Source organism: Ambystoma mexicanum, chromosome 5q, assembly GCF_040938575.1.
Source record: "Ambystoma mexicanum isolate Mex_15411 chromosome 5q, UKY_AmexF1_1, whole genome shotgun sequence".
NCBI lineage: Eukaryota > Metazoa > Chordata > Amphibia > Caudata > Ambystomatidae > Ambystoma > Ambystoma mexicanum.
In genome coordinates, this window is record NC_090933.1 from 950088089 (window position 1) to 950113538 (window position 25450).

Here is a 25450-nt window from a genome sequence, read left to right on the forward strand (position 1 = left end):
TTACTAGCCGAGGTGCATGTACGTGGTCGCTGGGTTCCCGAATTCTTTCCTGAGGCCCGTACCCCTTCCAATCAATTAGATAGAAAAGTTTTGATTTTGAGATCTTAGAGTCCAAAATGTTCTTCACCTCGAATTCAGGCTCCCCATTTATCTGGATTGGTTCTGGTGGCTTTATTAATCTGGTTCCTGGTTGCACTGGTTTCAAAAGCGACACATGAAAAACGGGGTGAATCCGCATGTTAGCTGGTAGATTTAACTTGACTGCCACTGGGTTAATTATAGCTTTGATCGAGTAAGGGCCTAAATACCTTGGATTAAAAGTCTGAGGGCCCTTGAGCGATAAGTGTTTGGTAGCCAACCATACTTGATCCCCTATTTGGTATGGAGGCGCCTCCTTTCGATGCAGATCTGCATTCTTTTTGTATTTCCCTTTCGCATGTTGTAAGTGTGCAGTAGCATCCTTGAAGGCTTGAGTAATCGTAGAATGCAAATGGTCCACTGCGGGCATTTCGAGGCTCAAAGGTGAGGCCAAGTCTGAAGTACGAGGGTGATGTCCATATAGGGTATAAAAGGGGCTCTGACCAGTTCCAGAGTGTATCGAGTTATTGTATGCATATTCAGCCACCCATAAAATATCCTTCCAATTACCCTCCGATTGGTGCAACATACATCGTAGATATTGTTCAAGGGTCTGGTTCGTTCTCTCCGTCTGACCATCGGTCTGTGGGTGGTGGCTGGTTGAGAGTCTTACGTCGATTTGTGCCAGTTGACAACACGTTTTCCAAAAATGAGAAATAAACTGGCTTACCCGATCGGAGATTAGTATGGACGCGAATCCATGCAGACGGATATTTTCGAGGAATTCCTTGGCAAGAACAAAAGCTGAAGGCAATCCTTTCAACGGAATAAAATGGGCCATCTTGGAAAATAAATCCACCGCAACCAAAATAGTATTGTATCCATTACAAGAGGGCAGGTCCGTGATAAAATCTAGTGACAAGGTGTGCCAAGGTGCTGGTGGAATGTCTAAGGGTTGAAGAAGACCGGCGGGTTTTGTTTTTTGACCTTTGTTTTGGGTGCAAACTCCACAGGACATCACGAAAGATTTAATATCCTTTCGCCAGGACGGCCAACAGAATTGTCGTTTAATTTTTTCCTCTGTTTTGGCAATGCCAGGATGTCCTTCCATCAGAGTATCGTGATGACGGCAAATAACCAGTTCTTGCAATTCCTTTTCTGGCAAAAATAAACGTCCTTGGAAGTAAGGTAAGCCATCGTTGATTGAAAAGTCAGACCCCCTTTTGATCCAATCCTGCAAGGCTGAAGAGTCCAGGAATAGTTTTACCCGTGCTTGAATGTCTTCAAGGGTTTGTAAAGTGGTTATCCCCAAAATTCTTTGTTCGGGAATTATCGGCACAGGTTCTGAGTTTGTGTCCATTTCTCCCATTCCAATTCGAGATAGCGCGTCCGCTTTGCCATTCTTACAGCCGGGACAGTAAGTGATTACAAAATCGAACTCAGCAAAGAATAAAGCCCATAGGAGCTGTCGTGAAGACTGAGCCTTGGCAGTTTTTAAATATTGTAAATTTCGGTGATCAGTGATCACGGTGATGGTATGCCTGGCGCCAAGAAGATAATGCCGTCAAGCCTTAAAGGCGGACTTAATGGCTAATAATTCCTTATCGGTGATTGCATAATTTATCTCCGGCGGCGAGAACTTTCTGGACCAAAATGCTACGGGGTGCAGTTGGTTGGTTTCGGGGTCTCTCTGAGACAGGACAGCTCCCATGGCTAAGCTGGATGCATCGGTTTCGACTATATATGGGAGATCAGGACGCGGGTGTTTCAAAATAGGTGCGGACGTAAATTTAGCTTTTAATTCCTGAAAGGCCTGTTCAGCTTCCTCGGTCCATTCAAAACGTTTATTCTTCCGCAAGAGTGCAGTGATGGGTTGCACCACCCGTGAAAATTCCGGGATAAACCTGCGATAAAAATTGGCAAAACCAAGCATGCTTTGGACACCTTTCACCGAACTAGGTGATGGCCATTTGAGGATGGCATCCACTTTCCGTGAGTCCATTCGGACCCCTTTAGGTGTCAGGATGAATCCAAGAAACTCAACCTCGGTGGTATGGAAAACGCATTTTTCCAGTTTTGCAAACAGTTTGTACTGGCGCAATTTCTCAAGGACGGCCCTGACATGTTTTCTGTGATATGATTCCGAAGAGGAGTACACCAGAATGTTATCGATATACACGACAACACAGACATCGATGAGTTCCTGAAGGACATCGTTCATGAAGAATTGGAAGGCAGCAGGCGCGTTGCACAACCCGAAAGGCATCACCTGGTATTCGAATAGTCCATATTTTGTACGGAAGGGCGTTTTCCATTCGTCGCCTTCTTTTACTCGTACCAGATGATAAGCCGCCCGGGGATCTAACTTGGTGTATATGCAAGCGTCCTTCACCTGGTCAAGGAGTTCAGGGATCAAAGGCAGAGGGTAACGATTTTTAACAGTTATCTGGTTCAATGCGCGGTAATCGATACAAGTTCTAAGGTCGCCTTCTTTTTTTGGCACGAAGAACAAAGCCGAGGATGCCGGAGACTTTGACGGGCGAATGAAACCATTGGCTAGGTATTGATCTAAATATTGTCTCAAATGCAGATTCTCCGGCTCAGTAAGGGCATAAATCCTGCTACAAGGGGGTTGTGCAACGGGCACCAGATCGATTTGGCAATCGTACGATCTGTGAGGAGGTAACGTGTTGGCCTGTTCCTTTTGGAAGACGTCCTGAAAGTCTTGGTATTCCGGAGGTAGTTGCATGGAGACAGAGGTTACTGATGCTAGACTGATCTTCAGATTTTCTGGGTAGCAGGTTCGTGCACACTCCGGAAAGGTTATTCTCTTCGCTCCCCAATCAATTCGAGGATTATGTGTCTCTAACCAAGGGATTCCGAGAATAACCTGAAACTGTGGAGCCTTGATTACATCAAACACAACTGCCTCCCGATGGCCGTCTGGACCTACAAGTGTCACCTCAGCTGTGGAATGTGTTACCGGTCCCGAGGCAATTTCGGTACCATCAACTGTGGTGATGACATCTTTGCTGGTTTTAGGACGCATAGGGAGGTTAATACTGGAGACCAATTCACGATCCACGTAGTTTCCTATAGCCCCACTATCGATGTATGCCTTTATTGCATGCAACCACTTAGGCTGTTCCGGATCTACGAGGACCATTGGCACAATGAAATGCGAGGTCTGAGAGTTTGTTTTCAAGCTCGGCAAGCGGACCCCTACGCTTGTCGGGCGGGGTCGTTTCCCGATACAGAGGTTTCATGGATTTTATCAGCGGCTCCTACCACCTTCCTGGGCGGCCTTGCCGGGCAATCTCGTAGAAAGTGTCCAGAGGAACAACAATAAAGACATAAGTGCATCTGCCGTCTTCTTTCACGTTCCTTTTGAGTTAAAGGTCCTTTAACTCCTCCGATTTGCATTGGCTCAGAGGCTTCAGCCCCCTTGAGGTTACCGTGGGTCTTGACTAACACCCGGGTCTCAAACTTGGACCGATCTGCTTTTCTGTTTTGCAGTCTGTGATCCAATTGGACCACTAAGTCTATATATTCTGAGCATTCTTGGGGCGGATTTACAACTTGGGCCACGACATCTTTAAGTTCTCCGCGTAGACCTCGATAAAATAACGTGATTCTTTTATCCTCTGGCCACCCAGTTTCCACAATTAGTCTATTAAAGGTTGCAATGTAGGAAAGGAGGTCTTGATTGCCCTGTCGCAGAGATAGAAGTTCGTCATCTAGAGCCTGCCCCTGGGAGTGACGAGCAAATAACCTTTCCATGCTTGCTTGAAATCTTTGAAAATCACGAAGAATCGGGTCATCTTGAGTTACCAGTGGAACTGACCAATCGGCAGCACTGCCGCTGAGATATGACAATACAAAGGCTACCTTGGTCTGGTCATTAGGGAAGGCCCCAGGTCTGCACAGGAAATGCAAACGACACTGATTCATGAATACGGCGAATCGTTTGGGGTCCCCAGCAAAGCGTTCGGGTGGGGCCAGCGGCATGTTTCCAGGTAGATTAATCTGCACCGGGTTACTGGAAAGCACAGGAGCGGGGTTCCCTCCGGAACCGGGTAAAGGAGTTTGTCCAGCTTGACCTTGCAAAAGCTGTCTAGCCAGGTCATCAGCCCTTTCCTTTGTTACAATCACTTCCCTCCTGAGAGCATTAGTCTCTTGACGAGCGGCGTGTACTTCGGCCCGTAATTCCCCCAGTAGTTGGGCCAACTGGTCAGTCTCAGAAGTTTCCATAGCGCCTGGGTGGGAATTTGTAGGAAGGCTTTGCGTTCTGTAACGCTCACCTGGCTCCCACGGAGGCGCTTGTCTGGTCTGGGTTGCTGTGGCCTCTTCAAGCGTGATGCGCAGAATTCGGACCACCGATTGAACAGGACCCCCAAATCTTGCTTGTCTGGCCCGTAGGAATATCCTTCTGCAGATGAGAAAGGGGATTAACTGTCTGCTGAATAGTGTGCTTGCTCCCCGCTTTCCCCCTTCGTTCTTCTCTGACTTCCTCCAAAACCCCCGGTTTAGGCTCACCTTATGGTGTGGAAGGATGAACTCTCCATCCTGCTTCTGGTGCCGGGGCGCGCGTTCGTCCAGTTACTTCACTGGTTTTCAGAATGGCGCTGGCAAATCCACTTGACTTTTCTGAGCGATACGCCGTAAGTATGAAGATGCAAAAGTTCAAGTGTGAGCCTCCTATTATGTTGTTTTTTCCTAACCTGTGATCTGTCCTTTATTTCAGGTGCAGAACAAAGGCGCTGCGTTGAGGGGTTAAATTGCCGGTGGTAAAATCAGGTGAGTTAGTGATGAGGGCGACCCCTCTAAATGTCTTTATAATTCCCCATAGGGGCCGGGGTGCGGTGCCTGCCAAAGATGCAGCGCCGACCCGAGATGTGGAATGGTTCACCAAGAAAAGCTGGTAAGTAATATGGCTGAAAATTCGGCTTTCCTCTTGCGTTCCCTTACTCACCTTTTGTCTCTTCTTCTCTCCCCTAGGTGCAGAGATGTGGCGACCGGTGCCGAGAGCCGCGATCGAGCCGGGCGGCGTCTCGGGAACAGGTGAGTGAAGCGCGGCGCTGCAGCGAGCAACGCAGTGCTTTTAAATGGAAGTCTTCCTTCAGGAATGCTGGCGTGAAGATTCCGGATGCAGGTAAGAAGGTTGAATAAGTTCTTGGTTTTCACCTTTCTCTTCTCTTCTTTCCTTACAGGTGTTCCAGGTTCGAGGCGGGCGTGGCTGGAGTCCAGGTGCAGGAGCAGACACGGTGAGCGTTCAGCTGCTGGGATGCAGAACATGACGAAGCACTTGTGGCTGTCCGGGCGTGGCTTAAATAGCCTTGGAAGAAGTTCCAGGTGAGTATTCTTCCACAGCCCCACCCAAGTAACAAAATAGTTCCTTCAGAAAAATAGTCCCTCCTAAGCCTCATTTGGCTTGGTTCTTCATGTAGCATGGTCTGCATCAGGTGAGTGTGCAGCATGGTCTGCTTCAGGTAAGTGCATCAAACACTTCCCCTTATGAGCCTGGCGCCTATGTCGCCAGAACTGATGTCCAACATGAGCCTGGCGCCAACGGTGCCAGGACAGAGTCCAAAGAGCCCCTATAAAGGGCCGCTGGGCTTTTACCCGGGGGCGTGATGCCTGCTCCCGGGGGTGCTGGGCCTGGCCTGGTGCTGCGGGGGTAGGCATCATGACACTTCTCAAATGTATCCCTTCCAACTAAATTACTGGGAGTTAATAGGGAATTGAAGAGCCTGTTGTGGAACACACAGGGCCATAATCGTTTTTTGGATGGGGGGGATGTGTGAAGTGTTTTCAAAATTTTATTTTGTCTTTCTACAGGAGACTTAGCTTCTTTCTACATCGATTTTGGACCGGTTCAAAGTAGTCTATCAAAAAGCCAAAAAAGGCCCTTGTGGCCGCAGGTGTGGCGGGATTCCTACAGCAGTTAAGATCGTAAAGGTTGCTGCATCAAGAAGTTAGAGACCACATCGGAAAAGGTTTTAGTAATTAGTAATTTAGGATTACAAGACAGGGGTTGTCCATCAAGTACTCCTTATAAATGTTTACTATAATTCAGTAAGGGCAGATTTAGAGGAGGCAATTAATGAAATGGACAATTTGTTTGTAGAAATGTCCCTTAAAAGGAGAAAATCAATTAATTATAGTAACAGGCGACTTCAACTGTTTATACCCAGTAATTTAAACTGATGCAGTGTACCTAAATGAGAGGATGGGCTTGTCGAAAAAAATGCATACGGGAGAACAATGCAAAAAAAAGGAGGCAATGGTATTGTGTGGGTACACTTCTTGGCAAGGTGGGTCTTTTGCCAGATCAACTCTTTGTTTGGCCAGGGCACAAGGCCCCTACCAAACAGGTTTGAGTCTCCCAATTGGGTAGGAATAGCGAGGGAGTCAATAGAGTGCTTGAAGAATGGTGGGGATCTATAGAAGATGATATTAAGAATTTTGCATGTTCACCTGTGGAGTTTGCAAATACACTTATAATGTTGAAATCACAAGCAGAACCGTTGCTATGGAAGAAACAGATTTTCCTTGAGAACAAAAAATATGCATAGGACAGAGAAATCAGTCTTAAGAAACTCGATGTAAAAAGTGAATAAACAGACAGAAAATAGGGAAGTTAAATAAAGGGTGATTCGTTCTCTTAAATTCGTCTTTAAGATATGGCTCAGAAATTCTAGACTTCAGAACTATATTAAAGTGAAACAAGAAGTCCCGGGAGGATAGCTCAGCGGCAACGTGCGCGCCTTGGAAGCAAGACGACACAAAGCAACACAGGTTCGATCCACGTGTCCTTGCTTAGAAACCTCTGGGTGTTTAAGCGCATTAGAAATACGCAACTAAGACGCACACAAAAAACAATTACGCAACTAAAAAAAAAAAAAACTAATTCTATGACAGCGCCTCTATGCCCGCGGGCTGTGTGAGCGCTTTAAAAATGTAAAATAAATAAATAATGAAGTAATGGGAGACATTCAAGGGAACTCAAGATCCATTTGGTGGAAACTTAAATCGCAAAGATGAGAATCAGATAACGAAACAATCCTCCGATATTGCTTAACAGGTTTGGGTGGACCATTTCCATGCAAAATATTGGAATCCATCGAATATCTCAGCAGTAGGGAACAGTAAAAATGTTGATAATGATACCATTTGGGACTATAATTGCGATATAGAAGATACAATGATGCATATTGATAAAATATCATCATCAAGAGCCTGTGTCCCAGATGGCATAATGAAGGGCCTACTGAAAAAGAACCAGCACTTTGGTTCTTTTACTCAGGTTGTGAAGACAGGCTGTCTACCAGAGTCATGGAATCAAGCAATAATAATTCCCATTCTTAAAAGTGGGGAAAGAGATAACCCATTGTACTATAGACCCATCTCATTGATAGATGTCTCTTCAAAGATTCTAGCGAATATGGTTTTAAAGGATGTGACTAAGTGGGTGGATAAGGTGGGATACTTTGCCTTTACAGATGGGATATAGAAAAGGTATTAGCACCGTTGTTGGCAGCTTCACTTTGCTCTCTTGTCTAACACAGACGGGGAATAGTACAGAAAGATCACTTTATGTTGCTGTGTTGGACATTTGTTCAGCATTTGATAACGTCGATCGTAATATCTTATGGGGAAGGTTATCCAAATGGGGCATTAACCGAGGCCTGCTGAACATGTAACAACTCTTGTACTTGGAAAATACAGTTCAAGTAAGATTGAACATTGAGGGGGATTTATTAAGAGGTATTCCTGTGAACAGAGGAGTACGCCAGGGATGCGTTGTAGCACCCACTCTGTTCAATCGTTACATGGCAGACCTGTGAAATGTGTCTCTTGGTTGGAATGGATATCCGCCCAAATGTGGAACTTTGAGAACAAAATTATATAGCATACGCTGATGACATCCTGCTGTTAGATTTCACACCTGCAGGTCTTCAGCAAGCTTTTAATGGTGTTACTGATTATCTCACAACAAATAAGTTAACTCTGAACCCGACCAAATCTAAGATCTTGAGAATATCAAAACAAACGAAAGAAGAAGAGCTACATGTGATCAACAGACAACATTCAAGTGGCGGAGGTGGATGCATTTATTTTTCTAGGTTTTCGGTTTACAACAAATAAATCTCAGGCTATGCAGAAAACCAGATTAGAAGTAAAATTAAGAACATGCACCTCCATGTTGAAGCTGGTGAAGAGACGACTTTGCGCCTATTCCCTTACCCCTCTTATTGAGTTTTACAGATTAAAAGGTGTCTCCAATTCTATAGTATGGAGCTGAGTTAAATATAATGGTAAAAAGAAAGGTGTTAAGATAGATTGGTGGGTCGAATTTTGAAGGAAGTGCTTTCCTTACCCAGATCTGTCCCAATCAGTGTCATCCGACTGGAGTTGGGGGTTCAGTCATGGTGGTCCCAGTATGTATTTAAATGTTTGTCCCTCTTTTTGAAAATTGTGAAGGGCTCAGAGTGTGGAATTCTAAAACATCTGCTCTACGTGAAGAAAAATGCAGTTTAACAGCTCTATACAAACATTCGCAAAACGTTGTGTACAATTTATGACGTCTATGGACTTGAATGAAACAATCTCTGAATGGGCCTTGAAAAACACTATAAAAAGATGGGACAAGAATTGGGATGTTGACGACCTACAGAGAATGTCGAGATATAGAAATGTTGATTTGTTTTATGTACCATCCACACAACTTAGAGCTCATTTAAGAACATTTCCGTCTGCTAGTTTGAGATTGTTATTTAAAATTTCAATTTCATTGCCTACCAACTTCGGAGGTTATTGGTACAAAGTTGCAAATACCAAAGGCATTCATAACCAATAGACTGTGTAAAGAGCAGACTACGGAGACGCTTCATCATTTGGTTATCGACTGTTCAGCATTATTAAAGGACAGGATGGTGTTCTTTTAACCTTATGTAAATTCAATATCGAATGTCATTGGTAAATTTGGTAGCCTTTAGGAAAGATGAATGTCTGGAAGTCAAGTGTGCACAATTTTAGTGTTGGTGAAGTTTTTACTATTAATTATTGATGAATTGCTTAATGTTATTAACCAGGGTGATACGCTTGTAAGCAAAGTTTTATAGTAGACAAGTGTTACTTTTAGTAGCTTGATAAAAAGGTATATATGAGCATTAGTCAGACATTAATGGAATTGAGAATTTCACATAATGTCTTCCTCTATGTTTGTAAGAATGGTGATTGTTTTACTCGGTACAATTGTGACTGTTTTTAATGTTGTTTAAGGTTTGTTTGTTTGTTTTATTCACTTGTAATGCGCACCAAACCCCGAAGGTAGCAGGGCGCAGTAGTACAGAATATGCAAGCAAGGTAACATGTTTACTAAAAATGCAACAACAGAAAAAAGAATGGTGTTACATGATCATATCTTCTTGCCCCCAGTGTCATCCAGGCTGCATCATCTGTAAGGGATCAAGAATAAGACCCAGACATAGTGGCACTATGGTGATTATTATAGACTATTATTGACAACATTAAAGAGTGGGTTGGGGAAATCCTATCTATCCCTAACTCTAGGAGGGGTTTCCCTGCTCAACAAAACTAAGGAACGTCTGTGTCAGAATGTCGAAAACAACATGTTCTGCTTCCTGTGTCCAAAATCCTACCCTGACCCTCGCACATTAAACTCAATATAACGTGAAGGGTAAACTGGCTTTTAGCTGACCACTTGCAGCTCCTTTGCAAAGTTCAAACATAAAGTTCCAAAGAGTAAAGGACACTAACAAAGTTCTACCACTTAAAGGGGTTTGTCCCTTCCCCTGGATTTCTCTATGTTTTCAAAGTTCACTTTCACATTGCCATACTCCACAATCCACAATCTCTAGGGCGATGACTTTCCCCCTGGGTTCCTCCAGTTTCATCACCACAGTTCAATATATATGATTTCTCTCTTGATCTCCTTTTGGGTTATACATTCCACAATCTAAAGGGTTATGACCCGTCCCATGAGATTTTTACAGTTCCACAATTCACAGGCTAGAGGAGTATGCCTCTTCCCCTGAGCTGTCCCAGCTTTTTCACAGTTCCACAATTGAAAGCTCACAGGGTTATGCTTCTTCCCCTAAACCTTTAGTTTCTCCACAGTTTACATGTTTCCTAGTTTCACAATTCACAGGCTCAAGGGGTATGCTTCGTCCCCTGAGCTTTCTCGACTTCCAACAGCAAAAGAGGAGGGAGACTCTCTTCTCCTAGATTTCACACCTCTGGGAAACTGTTTTCCCCCTTTTCCAAGTTTAGCAATCTTGATTGGGTGCGGGTCCCAGACTCGCTGTAGGCCTAGTTTACTCTCCTGCAAGGACTTTGCTTGGTCAATTGGGTGGGATCTTACATGGCGTAATTAAAAGTGCAAGAGGAAGAGAACAAGGGCACAGGTATGTGTTTCAAAGAGGGGCTAAAGTTTGTTAGGCTGGTATGTACAAATTGAGATGGGCATAAATATAGATCAGCAGTGCCTGGACATGTGGCAGCCAATGATGTTATGAAAGTCAGACCGGAGGAGGGTTTTGACAAAGTATTTAAGGAGGAGCTTGGTTGGCTCAGGGTATTTCATCATAAGATAAAGCTGAAGGAGGGTGCAGTAACAGTGGTGGCTAAGATAAGGAGGGCGCCTATTGCACTGAGAGAAGAAGTGACAGAGGAAATTAAAAAACTGGAGCGAGAGGACGTAACAGAGGTTGTGGAGGCCGCCGGAAGTCATTGTTAGGAGGCCAACGGTCGGTACGGCTGGGTGTAGATCTTAGGGGTGTAAACAAATGTGTTGTGGTGGACAAGTTTCCACTGCCTAAAATAGGTGAGTTAGTAAGCATGGCTGCTGGTGCAAAAGTGTTTAGCACACTTGATCTGGTTTCTGCAGATCATCAGTAGTAGTACTAGATCCAGATTCCAGGGATTACACCATGTTTGTTACCCATGAGGGCACATATGGGTTAATGAGGATGCCCGTTGGCCTACTGTCTGCAGTATCCTGCATGGCATATTGAAGGGAATTCAGGGAGTCTTGTACTTCCAAGATGATATACTGGTCACAGGGAACAGTGTGGAGGAACATGATGCAAGACTTGCTCAGGTGTTGCAGGTCCCAATTAGAGTGGGTCTTACCTTACACGAGGACAACTGCAAATTCAGAGTTACAACTATAGACTATTTGGGGCACAGAGTTAGTGAGACGGGTCTTGAGCCAAAGAAAGAACTAGTCGCTGCTATTATGGATTTGAAACTGCCCAAAGACAGACAAGCAGTAATGTCATTTCTGGGTATGGTAGAATACTATGCAAAATGTGTACAGCGATTTGGAGACAAATGTGCCAACATTAGGTTTTTGTGCAAGAAAGGTGTTCAGTTTCTGTGGTCCGAGGCGGTCAGCGTAAATTTGATGAGGTGAGGTTGGCGATAGCCCCTGCTCCAGCTTTGAGTAACTTTGACACCAGGTGTGAAACATATGTCATGTCAGATGTGAGTGACACAGGCTTGGAGGCAGTACTGCTTCAAATGCAAGGTGGTTTAGAAAGGATGGTAGCGTTTGCATCAAGAGTTTTGAGAGGTGCAGAGACGCTCTATTTGATTATAGAAAAGGAAGCATTGCGGGCAATAAAGAAATTCAAGTTATTTCTATGGGTTACGACATTCAAGGTCTTCACTGATCATAAGCCACTGTTGGAGTATTTATGTCTAAAGGCTGAGATGGAGTATTTAGGAGGATTGTGCGATGGGTAACGTCTTTGCAAGGTCACCAGTTTGTTGTCGAACATATTCAGGATAAGGATAATATTTTGGAGGAATATCTGTCCAGAGCGGTGTGTAATGTGGGTGGTGAACAAGCAGAGGATACCAGTGAAGAAGTCTATGATCAAGTGTTTCTGGGTTGTGAACATGTGGTCAGTGAGCAGGAGTGGGAAGCTACCGAAGGTGAGGATGAACAGCTCAAAGCAGTCAAAGATAAGCTGCTGAACTATTGGCAGGGTGGACCAGTGAAGACTGCTTGGGAGTCTTTCACAGGGAGAAGAATGACCTTAGTGTGGAGGGTGAATTCCTGTAAAAGGCAGGTCGCTTCGTGGCATTGCTGGGAGGAAGAAGGCGATTGTTGAAACTTGGACATGAGGGTCATCTGGGTATGACAAAGACAAAAGGGGGCTTGAGAGCGGATTATTCGTGGCCATGTCTAGATCTGCATATAGAGAAGATGGTGAAGGGCTGTGTGACTTGTGCAGAGGTGGAAAAGTTGCGTTGCCATCAATGTAAAGACAACACTCAGAGTTGTGAGGTTTATTTGTTATTCTGTTGGTCAGACTTGGGTCCTGTGAGGGTGTCGGAGTAATGAGACGGACACAGTTTTGCTTGATCCACAATGCTTTTATTTAAATAAAAGGGATGGAAACAATGCCTCAATAGCCCTCTCTACAAGGGGTTTCTCTGCCTCAACAATGCTAACTAACTTGACAGTCAGGATGTCAAAATAAAATGTCCACAATCCTGTGTCCAAAACCTATTCTGACCCTCATACTCAAGTTCTACACAACTACGAGGGAAAATCATAACGTACCTGGCTGCTTTCCTGCAGCCTTGGTTCAGTTGGCTTGAAGCCAGCTCCACTTCCAAGTCCCGACACTCACAATACTCGCTATAACAAGGTTCAAATGTCCCAAGGGATATCCTCTCACTTGTCTACTTATCAGTAGGGAAAATGATCTTTCTCCTCCGGTGGATTTAACAATGCCCAGTGAAACAATCCATGTCGCTGGTCTTTCCTACTCCTTAACCCTTTAAGGAAGGTAGCTCCCTTCCCCTGCAGGTCTTGGTAATGCCAGGGTGGATCCACGTGCCCTGGTCTTTCTGCACATTTCTTATCTAAAAACAATTATTTAAAGCACAGTTTCCTATCTTTGGAAGGCTCAGTTTCCTGCTAAATACTACTAATATAGCTTTGATTCCTAACCAGCAGATACATGGTATTTACTTGTTATGATGCTTTCCCTCCCACCCCCGATACCACTGGTTCGAGGAAGAGTAGGGGACTAGATCTTGTACTTAATTCTAGAGACATTTTTGTGGATATCTATTTGCTAAGTGGTGTCCACTTTTAGTCTTTCTTCCTCATTTGGGCAGCTTTGGAAAAGGTAAAGTAGTATACCTACACAAACTCTCAATGCCTTGCTTCTGTGCCACCGCTTTGAATATAGCTTTTTCCAGTTTTGTTCTCCTGTTTTGCAGGTGTTGACGCTTATGGTTAAGCAACGTATCACGTTGCCCTATACCTTCCCAGAGGTGTGGGTTCACCTCTACCAACCTGTGACCTTGCCATAAAAATCAGGACTATGAAACTAATATAGAGCTTAGCATAGCAGCGTTCAAAACTAGAACCTGACTCCACTCCGTCTTATCCCAGAGGGGCCCTGCATCCCACAAATACCGTAAATATTTTACATGGGCCAGCCAACGACAATTTTTTGCCCCTCCAGAAAAAGAACGTTACTCAAAGCCACCAGATATATTGCCAGACTGGGCACGGTCCAGAGTTTAACCCAGTATAACACGTTTTTGAGGGCAATCTGGTCGGCTTTACTTACACATAAAAATGCTCAGGTGTTGGGAAGAAAGACTACTCTAATTCTTGTGCTTAATAAAGCCCCTACAGGAGTTACATTTAAAGGGTGTTTGGAAATTTTGCTTTGAGGACAAAGCCACAGGCATGTATTGTTTCTAAAGTAGCCCAAAAGGTCTGAAGAGAGACCGCTTGCTCAAGTTTATATTGAGCTGGGATCTTACAGCAGTTTATAAAGTGCAACCCTTTACCATGAAAAGGTACCATGGCACTGAGTGCTTGAAATTGGGTTGTAAGCCAGGTTGCATCATTGGAACGGAACCAAGAAAAGATTGTTGTTTCTACGGAATGCAAAATGATAAATGATCCTTTTATCTTGCAAAGTAATTGTGGTAAGAGTATCACATGTTTCAGCCATGGGCGTCGACCCACCGTCTTGGCCCCCTCTCACCCATTATGGAGGAGCAAGCCCAGTGAAATACAAGCACTCCCTCAGCTGTTTTCAGCTGAGGGAGCACTTTTAACTGTCAAAGGGAAACACTGTTTATCTTTAACAGTTGCAGTTCTCTAGCCACACAAGCTCAACGAGCCATGCAAGGCAGAGGGTGTTTTGCTTCCCCAGCCTTGCATGGCTCATTGGAAATGCTGGCTGGGGAACTGCACGTCTGTATGTGCAAGGGGGCGCTCATGCGCCTCCTCACAAGGCAGGCTAGAGTGGGCTGTCTCGTCACCCACGCTTAGGCTCCTGCACGCATGTGCAGAAACCAGAAGCTTTCTGATTCTGGTTCATGCTAGCAGGGACCTGAGCGCTGGAGAGGACAGACCCGCAGCAGAAGTTAAGTTTGTTCATGTATTTTTTTATTTAAATGTGTATGGATGCGTGCATGCTTTTGTTAAGTTAATGAATGTATGCATGATGGATGCTGGTGTGAATGAGAGCGCGATTGCTGTGCGCATGTTGTGTAAATGTGTGCGTTTGTATGTTCATTTATTATTTAAATATGTGTATGGATACGTGTCTGCTTGTGTTACGAACAAATGCATGATGGAGGCTCGTGTGAATGAATGTGAGTGAATGAATGTGAGTGAGTAAATTAATGTGAGTGAGTAAATGAATGTGAGTGAGTAAATGAATGTGAGTGAGTAAATGAATGTGAGTGAGTGTGTGAGTGAATGTGTGAGTGAATGTGTGAGTGAGTGGGAGTGAGTGAGTGGGAGTGAGTGAGTGGGAGTGAGTGAGTGGGAGTGAGTGAGTACGCGTGTGTGTGTGTCTGAGCTGATTTTGCTGAGTGGGGGTAGGCGGTTTGTTGCACAATCCCCCGCCCCACGGGCCAAAATCAGCTCTCTGAGGTGCTGTGGAACCCAGGGGATAAGGTATTTTCTTTTTTTACTGGACAACTATGATAGATATCTAGTAACAAATACCATATTTGCCCCCCCCCCTGCACCTTGCATACAGACAATCACTTTGATTGTGTGTGTGTTTGGCGCTGTGGGGCCCAGTGGACAGGGATAGCATTTTATTTACTGAACATCTATCATAGAGGTGTATCAAAAATACCATGCCTGCCCACTGGGTACCCCAGCACCTTGCAAACACACATTTATGTTGATTGTGTGCTTGTGTTTGGCGTTGTGGGGCCAAAGGGACAAGCATGGCATTTGTTTACTGGACATCTATGATAGTAGAAAATACCATCCCCCGCCCCCTAGAACCGCAGTGTCTGGCATACAGACATAGCCACACTGACTGTGTGCGTGCGTTTGTGAGGAGCTCGGGATCCAGGGGACAGGCGTGTAATTTTTTTTTACTGGTCATCTATGATAGATGTCCAGTAAAATAAATGATCCCAGTGCCTTGCATACACACAATCACATTCATTGTGTGCGTGGGGCACTGGGGCCCAGGGGGCAGGCATGACTTTTTAGCTGGGTATGCCCAGTAAAGAATGCCAACCCAGTCCGCTGGGCTTCCTAGAGCCTCACATGCAATGTCAAGCCCGACTCCTATGCCCCCCAGCGCCTTGCATATACACACAGTTGATCATCTATGCATGTGAGGCACCGGAGAGCAAAGAGGGAAGGAATGCCATTTATTAATGAGCATCTGATAGATGCCCAGTAGAAAAATGCCATGACTGGGCCCTCCGAGCACCTTGCATGTACACAAATAACGTGTGCCTGTGAGGCACTCGGGGCCTCAGGGGGCGGGCATGGCAGTTTTACCTTGGCATCTATGCCCAGTGCCCTGTGACCCCAGCTCCTCACAATCACATTCATCAATAATGTGATTATGTCAGAGTGCACTGCGTTGGCGCACCATGGAGCAAGCATGGCATTTGTTGCTGGGCATGGTTGATAAAGCAAGCATGATAAGTGTTGTTATAAAAAGAAAATCTTATGTAGCTAGACTTGCATTTTAATGCAGCCAGTCTAGCCATTTCTTATTGTGTTATGACATTTTGTATTGGGTATCTTTGATAAAGGAAGCAGGATCAGTGGTATTATTCTTACTGTGGTGTGACATTTTGTATTAGGCATCTTTGGTAAAACAAGCATAAGTGTTATTATGTAGCTAGGCTGTCATTTCAATGCAGTCTGTGTAATCATGCCTTATTGTGGTATGACATTTTGCATTGGGCATCTTTGATAAAGCAAGCAGGATCAGTGGTATAATTCTTACAGTGGTATGACATTTTGTATTAGGCATCTTTGGTATAAACAAGCATAAGTGTTACGTAGCTCAACTGGCATTTTAGTACAGCCAGTTTGGACATGTTTTCAGTCTTGGCATGCATTTTTTATGGTAAAGCTAAATGGAGTATGTTCTTACGTGGGGAAACTGCTATATATTGGCAGAACAAACATGGACATGTTTTCTATTAGTATCATTAACGGCATTATTCTCAAAGCAAACCGGAGTATATTCTTATATGGGTATACTAGGGTATAATGGTGCAGTCAGCATGGAAATGTATGGGCACAGCCAATGTGAAATGTTTATAGTGGCACATATTGTGCGAAAAGGCATCATGTAAATGTGTTGGAGAAATGCTCCTGTGCAATATTGGTGCCTTGCATCTATTGGATTTTTTGATGGGTTACACTACAAAACCAATTGTAAACTGTTTGGCTTTTTACCCAATTCTGCAAAAAAGTGTGTTCTAAAATGCACCATTTTAACCCATTATTTTAAAAGTCTCGGGGAGAGAATCCCCTCCCAGAACCACCCTTTAATGGTGCGGACTCCCTCACTACGCCCGGTTGCTGTGGCATATCAGGGACATATGTTCACGCCCCTCCAGTTAAAAAATTCACTAGCTGCCACTGGAGCTCCCCATTGTTTATAGCAATAGTTGGTAACAGCAGCCGTTGATCAACCTGTCGCAAACTGAGGCATGACAAATAGTTGGAAGTGTCTCAATCAGCAGTTTAGTGGCTACATTGTTGAAGACCCTACGGGACAGACACATGGCCTTGACCGTAATTTGTTTTCCAATGGTAACCAGAGCAATAGAACCAAGGCCAGAAAGAGGAGACATTTATGGAGAATTTTAAGTAGAATTCTGGTTACTATATTTTGGATTTGTTGCAGTTGTATTATTGTGCACTTTGTAAGTCCTGTGTAAGCTGAATTTCAGTAGCTCTAGCCTGGAAAAAACGTATGCATAAGAGTCACTTTGTGAGTAAATGGAAGAAATGTATGAACCTCCAACGAGGAGAGCAAGCGAAGCAAGGTAATGAGAAATTATGATGTGGGGGATCGCTAGTGTACAAACTAAGGGATCACTGCCCTGCCTTTAGTAAACACACTAAAACACAAACTGCTCCTTTATTGCAAGCCGTCTATATTGGATATAGCAGACTCTTGCAGAGTCTCACTTAAAAACTCAAATTGTAGCCACTTGTACCCTGGGAGGAGTCCAGACCCAACCATAAGCTGCTTATCTCTTCCATAGTTACCATAAATCATAGAATATTCTGCCTCATCATTTTAAACAAAAGTACATCAGGTTACAAAGACACCACACAGCTTATCAAAGAGAATAATAACAGTCTTTGTGGGGTGACTTACTAGCTTTGCCTCTGGGAGAGCTTTTCTGTATTTATTATACTCCACTTTCAATTCTTCATATGCCATGAACTGTAGGGCTCCGTGTGATGTCCCAAACAGACCAGGAACGAACCCCTAAAATGTTGAGATTGGTTACAAATCTGAGAAAAGCAGAAATGTAGACACTACTTAACTGTATAAACTTAAAATGATAATATTTCTTTATTAACCGCTCCAGATAAATTAAGAAACGAACGCATTTCATGTTTAGTATCATGGCCACCCAATAATGGTAACTGCTGAAAACAATTTAATTACATAAGTTCTACCAAAGACCATACAAATAAAATGACAGACAACGCCATTAACAAACAAAACATAGGTGATCCTCATCTAAGCGTCATTAAATGACGTTATTGTAGTTATGGGAATGCTTAAGTGAAAAAGGTTCTTAGTTTCAGAATAGTTAAATTTAATTTGGAATCCCATTTCAAATGGCTCACACAGAACACAACCAACACATCACAGTGGTTTTAGCAAAGTAAAAACATCCAAACAGTTTAGAAACATGCTTGTATGAGTTTCATTGTATCGTGAAAAAGAAATCTGTAAAAATGATTCACAAGTGACTTCTGTAATCTTAGTCCAACAGCAACCACTAGCTATTGTATGTGGCATGACCACCACCACTGGTGGATGGATGGGACCAAAGAGCGGCCAGAGTATTACATAAAAACAAGGTGAAAGCCCGAACATGCACCAGCCACAGTGCCATTTATACTTCAGTTTCCCCTCCCATTTTCTCACTGGATTTCTCTATGTCCTACTATGAGGTATAACTAGAGAAGCCAGCAGAAGTGAATGTTCCCTATGCTTCAGTATGCAGACAATACACATCTGCTCTTAAGGCTATCAAATGCATTGTGGGGGTTATTTTTCAAACCTACATGTTTTCCCCTGACCGTGCTCAGACGTGGTCACTTTATTGGGCCAAGAATGTATTTTCCTGATATTGACCATCCTAAAGATCTATGTGCCCAGGAGCAAATTTTGTCCATACATAAACTGAACATTAGTCACATCATAGATGGTGGCAACACTACTGGTTAGTTTTCATCAGGGATCTTTGGGGTCTCTCATGGACAATCTACCCTTTGCAGCAGAACTGATTGTAGAAAATGTATCTCTAGGTTTTGGTCAATGGTCTTTAAAGATGTGTGACTCCATACTCTGGTCTTGCCTAAATGAAAAACTTTCCGGGGACAGCATGGAATACATAGTTCTAATTTATTCTTGTTTTAACTCACCTGTCCAGGTAATTCAAGACTTGCAACTAGGCTTATGACACTTCAACCCCAGGCTATTGTTTACTGTCTTTTGTCAGACCAAGAAGAAAATTGGATCTTTTAAAAAAGAAAATCTCTTCTTTTAACTCTTCTAGATGAAGTTTTATTTTTATTCTGCAGGATTATCTGTTAATCATTGGACTTCTTTTTTAACAGTACTTCATCACAATCAAACAACATTTGAGCTTTATGCAAATAATATAACGACAGAAGGGTACATAATTAATTTGACAAACTTGTACTTGCGCTCACACAAGAACACTCGAAGCATCAGCTTTAAAACTGGCAGAGAGAAGCATTGTGTGACCAAACTGAGAATTGCCTACAGACCATTAATCCAACATTGGATTCTTACAAGTGCCTCAGCTCATGTGGCTGCTTTGCGTTTCATACCAACAGGAACTTATATTTGGATAATCAATGGCACCATCTTGGATTTACAGCAGGAATTTAGAACACGGGCTACTGAAGGGACCCTGAATAGAATATTTCTCTAGAATGCAAAACAGTACCACTGGGTACAGAGGGAGAAGTGCAAAAGGTTTAGCATGCTCCAAGTATGAGTGACGTCCTGCTTTCCACAAGTGTGATGCATCTTACTCTTGAGAGGAATAGCTAGGTAAAGGGGAAATACAAAAGGCAATGGTTCTGAAGAACCAATCTTATCTTTATGGAACAGGATATAGGGCTCCTCAGTAGAGAATGACCGATATTCTCCTACCTAGAGAGCAGACATGACAACTACAAAGAAGTGCTTGTAACAACTCACTAAGTTAATGTCACTGGTGGCCAACGGTACAAGTAGCCTATGGGTCAATACAATAGTCAAATACAATACCGGATATTAAATGTACTTAAACAACTTTATTTTAGAAAGAAAAACCACCCATTTCAGATTTTCTGTATGCACCCATCACCTTATGTCTCCATCTCCGCACTCATCATGGATACTTTATCAAGATGGGTGGAGCATATACAAAAGACAATGATCAAAGATACAAGAAAGCTACTTAGTTTATCTATTATCTAGACAACAGTGACATAATTGAAGGCACTCAGAGAAGATGTAACTACAGTGTGAGATAAAGGCGACTCTTCCCAGATAATGGAGGGGGCTGTGGGAGGTCAACTACGAGACAACTCACCTGGGAAGACAGGAGGTTGGCTGTCCTTATATAGCCAAATTGAATATACCTGATGAACCACTGCCGAGGTTTGCTTTTAAAAGAGCAAAAAACGTACACGATAAGTTAGTACATTCAAACTTCCAGAAACCATTACCTAGAACTGGTTTATGGGGCCAGAGTGGGACACTACCCATGTGGCTCTTGCACAGTATGCAAGTTCACAAAGAAAATGAAAGAGTTCAAAATTGGAGATCGCACTTGGACATTCCCAACCCTAACAAGCTGCAAAACAAAACAAAACAAGTTCTGTATTGTATAGAGTATCCATGTGGACTGCAGTATGTTGGCCAAACTATTCGCTCAGTACACATCAGAATTTCACAACACTGATCTAAGATTAGGTGCAAGACTAGGACTGCCCCCCCCCCCCCTTGTTAATCATTACATTGAGCAACAACATACAGCAAACGATATCCTTTGGTGGATTCTTGATGTTGTAAAAAACTCATTGAATGTACCCAGGTGTCTGCTGCAGAAAGAGGCTTGATGGATCCATAGATTGGAAACACATACCAAAGGGCTCAATGAAGAATGTTTTCCCCCACTCTAGAAGGATGACTGATTAGATGCTGATTCTTGAATTTAGACAGGATCTTACATAAAACTGGTTTGGTTACAGCACAAGTTTGAGTGCAGTCACTTAGCCACAATTTTGGGTTAAATACCTGAGAATGGCACCCCTATATTGGCATACCCACACCCTTCCACTATTTTATACTTCTCTAAATAATTTTGGACCCGAATATTCTTGTTTTTATTGAACATGTGATGGCTTTTACCTTCAATTATTCCTCACCCATGTTTGTGCGTGAGTTTCCAACACACCTCGTGGTTTTATGGCAAGTCCGTTGCGCATATACTACAGCAATGACATCATACAGCTCACCTCGTTATCCGTCACGTCTGGTGGCGCGGTCTTAGAGTACCAATTGAAATAGTGCTCACAAACCACTATCGGTTTTCATAATTATGATCACACACATATGGAAAGTGAAAATGGAGCAAATGCTACTTTTTGATTTTGCTATAAGTGATTGATCTTAATCGGTGAAATCAGTGTACAAAGGACAAATGACCATGTTGTCATGACCACATCGATAACAATGTTATTATACATGGGGGCACGGAACCCTTGGACCAATGGTAACGGTATCCCGTTCTTAACCCGCCACATTTTTTTCAACGTGACTACACCCACTAATGCGCCATCAGATGCGGGCGTGCGGATCTCACAGACCAATAATAATGGTTCCTTGCTTTCCAGCTTGGCGTATTAATTTCCGACGTTCCTCGGTTTTCAGTTGTCTATAGCAATGGTCGGACAGCAACCGAATTCCAGCGAGGTCAAACATGTATGCCGCATTTCGCAAAATCAGCTACTATGAAAGTAATGGCGATAGTTTGATTTCCTCCCCCTTCCAGCTTTAACATACAGGGCATTATGTGGTTTTAAGACATAGTAATGGTATACATGGAATATGCGGTCTAATCAACCAGCACACCTATCTTGTTCTCTTCCCCCGTTCTTTTGCCTGAAATTAAAAGAATCTTTGGTATATACTTTTCAAATTTGTTTCCAGCTGCAAGACCTCGGTACCAAGCACGTTTTTGTCAGCAACTAAAAGGTTTAAAAAGATTTCCCATACTGAGGATTTTCCAATTACACCATTGACTAATGCATTTCAACTCATCCTCCCGTCTCGCCATATTGGACTCTGACCTACATTCAGCTATTCGGAAAAGGTATGTCTCCATCTTTGACATGAACTACATGTGCTAGTAGTGTTACCACATTACTACATATCTATTCCATTTTATTTTATATTTTATCAATAGGTTAACTGGAAATTAAACCTCCGTCCACATGTACTTGCATTGAAATTGCAATTTGGATATTAATTCCAACACCAGACTAAGCAGGTATGGGCTTGTCTTATGTTGTGTTTAAAATTTTTTTTTAATTTAAATAAACCCAGAAAATGTACACTTAGCTCTTGTTTCTGATACAAGGTTTGACCACAGACCAACGTGGACATTCGAGCTGGCACTCGCACCTCAGCGCTGCATGTACTGCACTCACGAGGTCACCACCGGCACGCACCACTTCACACCACCCATCAAGTTTATGGGTAAGCCTTTGGGACTTAGAATAGTTTCAGACAGTCCATTATTGAGCAATTCAAAAAGCATCCCTTAAATCTGAATGCAGTCAAAATCTATGACCACTTCCTTTGTTTCGTCTGCTTCCCCCTAGGGGCCAGTTGTAATTCGCCCTGAGGAAGGCTTCTGATACTTTGCCAAGCAGGTGGCTTATTGTCGAAACATGTACGGGTGTTCAACAAACCGATTGAGGCACCTCAATAGATAATGACTATGATGCGTTCACACACGTAGGCAGACCTGCATAGTCAACACATTTGTTATTTGCACATAGAACGCCAAGTGGATTTATTTATGTATTGTGAAATTGTTTTTTGTTTCCTTTTTTCTATTGATGACTTTGTCTCTATTTAAAACAATTCTGCAGATTTTTCATATTCATTTAATATTGTTCATTCGTGTACATTGCTTGTATGTTCCTTTATATTCCATTTGAATAAACAATTCCTTAGTTCATAATACATCACTTAATGATTGCATTCAGTTTTGAAATTGGGACAACTTTGAACGTGATATCTGCATGGGTACACAAAATAGTTGAAGAATTAAATAATTTTCAAACTTCATCATTTAGCAGCGTGGACAACAATATGTTTTTATCTTTATGAAGCCCTACATATTTATACAATGTCCTTGTAGGAGAGTCAAAGAGCTTTTGGTCGCTCGGTCTAGGGAAAGGAGTGCTATAACCCCAGAGTTGATTCCATGATTGCTGGAGAGAGCTGGATATTTAACAGACCAGTGCCCAGGGGTAGAGGGAAGTGATGTGGTCAATTGAGGGGAAACAGGATGACATGGTGGCTCACTAATCACCGAAAGATGTTCTAGAGGTAGAGGACACCCAGGAAGCTGCCATCTTAATGTGCATAATCCTGGCCTTCTAGAAGGAAGCCGTGACCAATTCAATATTCAAAAAGGTAAGCCAGGGTCTGCCAGTCAACTACAGAAAAAAAAACCTTGAGACACGGCCATATGAAGATCTTGGGCAAAATCCTGCTCCGAGGAATTCATGCCTATACGGCTGAAAAGTGTGTTCTGAACAAAATCCAAGTGGGATTTATGGAAGGAGTTGGCAACTAGGAGCAGAGCCTGGAGCTGCACTTGTTGATTGGCAACATTGCAGTGTGACATTGAAAAAGTGATTGATGTACCTGTACCTGTGTTTCTTCAATCTAAAATACATGTTCGCCTACATGCTTAGTGCGCCTAAACCTGGGCTTTAAGGAGCCAGACAGTCCTTCAGACAAATTTGGGCACAATTCTGGTGGGAGGTTCCACTCAGCAGGGCTCTCACAAACTACTTTATCCAGTGGGTCCTGTAGGTTTGTGCCTGTGGTGCAAATCAAAGAAATAAACTGGGGTGGTTTGTGCCCAGATCTATGCGACTATGGATAGAACCTGGAAGGATATTATCTTCTGGAATGAGAGGCAGTAAAACGGGTGTAGGTTGAGCTGGGAAGTAAGTGAACTGGTGGGCTCTATAAGTCCTTAACATTTTACATGTGTTGATTAAGAAGATACACAGTAGAGGTGTATGTGGCAATCATTACAATAGTGATGAGCGGCAAAGGAAAATGGGCAGTGCGGGATCTTCAATTGGAGAGGTGTGTTCCAAGAAAATATGCAGTACGTTGCAGTGGTGTCACAGCATCTCGCATGCAAGATGTCATTGCACCATAAGCAGGCTGGTAAACCAGCAATGCCGAAACTGCAACGCTGTGCTGTGATGCAACACAAGTGGCCACATGGCCTAACAGTTTCATGCTGAAAGGCAGAGCAAATCAGCACTGAGGGGTACGAAGGAATAGAATGGCCACCATGATTGCACAATAGTAACTGGCAGAACAATAGGAGAAATTAGGATTGAATAAGTGAATCCTCCATTGGTCAATGGGCAGATCAGATCTGGTGTGGGAACACAAGTATGATATGCAGGAGTAACCTGTATACAGTACGTTGAGCACATCACAGTCCACTTTAGGATGATACAATGTGTAGTAGGTAACTGTTGCCACTGGGAATGTGTCTCAGGCTTCATTCCGGGTGCTAGAGAAAAAAATGCCCATTTAATTTGGGCATTATTGTGCAAATGATGGGCCACAGGAACAAGCAAGCTCTATCGCAAGTATTAGAGACTGTATTCATGAAAATTTAATTTGGAAAACAAAAAAAAACAATAAAATTACCACCACTAGCAATATTTCTACTCTAACCAGGAGAACCAAGAGGTATTTGGCTATTTAACCTACCTAACATGGCGTGGTGCTGAGTGAAAACAATATTGTCATGAAAAAGTTAGTCAAGAACTATAGTTAAAAGAGCACTGAGCACTGAGCTCCCAAACTTGGTGGTATCCCTGCTCCTCCCACTTGTCATTTTGGGGGTCCCAAGCCAATGTTGCAGCTGTAAGTAGGCATATTTAGCCGCCTCTGGAAGAAGAAAGGACTGATGACATACCTGAAACAACAGTGCCCTCCCATCAGTAAATAATTGGCCTATCCTTCATAGACCTCCCCTTGTCCAGTGCCAAAAAGCCCAGAGTGTGAGACACGGTGGGAAGGTCGGGTTCCGGAGAAATGGGGTAAGTGGGAAAGGTGTTGTATATACATTATACCGTCAATTAGCCCTGTCCCAAACTATCAGGGATGCCTTAGTGGCTGGCAGAGTGGAGATGAGGTAGCCTCTATGTGTGTGAGGAATCCAGCCCTCCCTCTCAATCTCTACCCAGTGTTTGAGTATCAAGAGTCTTCGAGTCCAGAAAAGAGGAAAGCTGGGCAGCATAATAGTAAACTCTAGGAACCCCCAACCCACCTTGATTTTAGCAGCCAACTTAGTCCGCCGAGAGACCCGGGATTTTTTTCAGCCCAAAAAACTGCAGAACCTGAGCCTGTAAATCCTGCAGATCCTTCGGACAAACTAGAAGCAGGGCCTCCATCACGTAAAGCAGCTTAGATACGAGGGACATTTTAACAACCGTGATCTTCCCCAGCCACGAATTCTCTTGGTGGACCCATCGCTCTAGATCCTC

The 25450-nt window shown here is 43.4% G+C and overlaps 1 protein-coding gene across 1 annotated transcript in view; it reads right to left on the minus strand.

The window, feature by feature from the left end:
- SLC25A32 (solute carrier family 25 member 32) overlaps positions 1-25450 on the minus strand; it is a 259881-nt gene that overhangs the window by 113912 nt on the left and 120519 nt on the right. The window contains exon 5 of the mRNA XM_069621468.1: positions 17751-17864. Within this exon, the coding sequence (XP_069477569.1) occupies positions 17751-17864 (114 nt within the window). The remainder of the gene's footprint in view (positions 1-17750; positions 17865-25450) is intronic.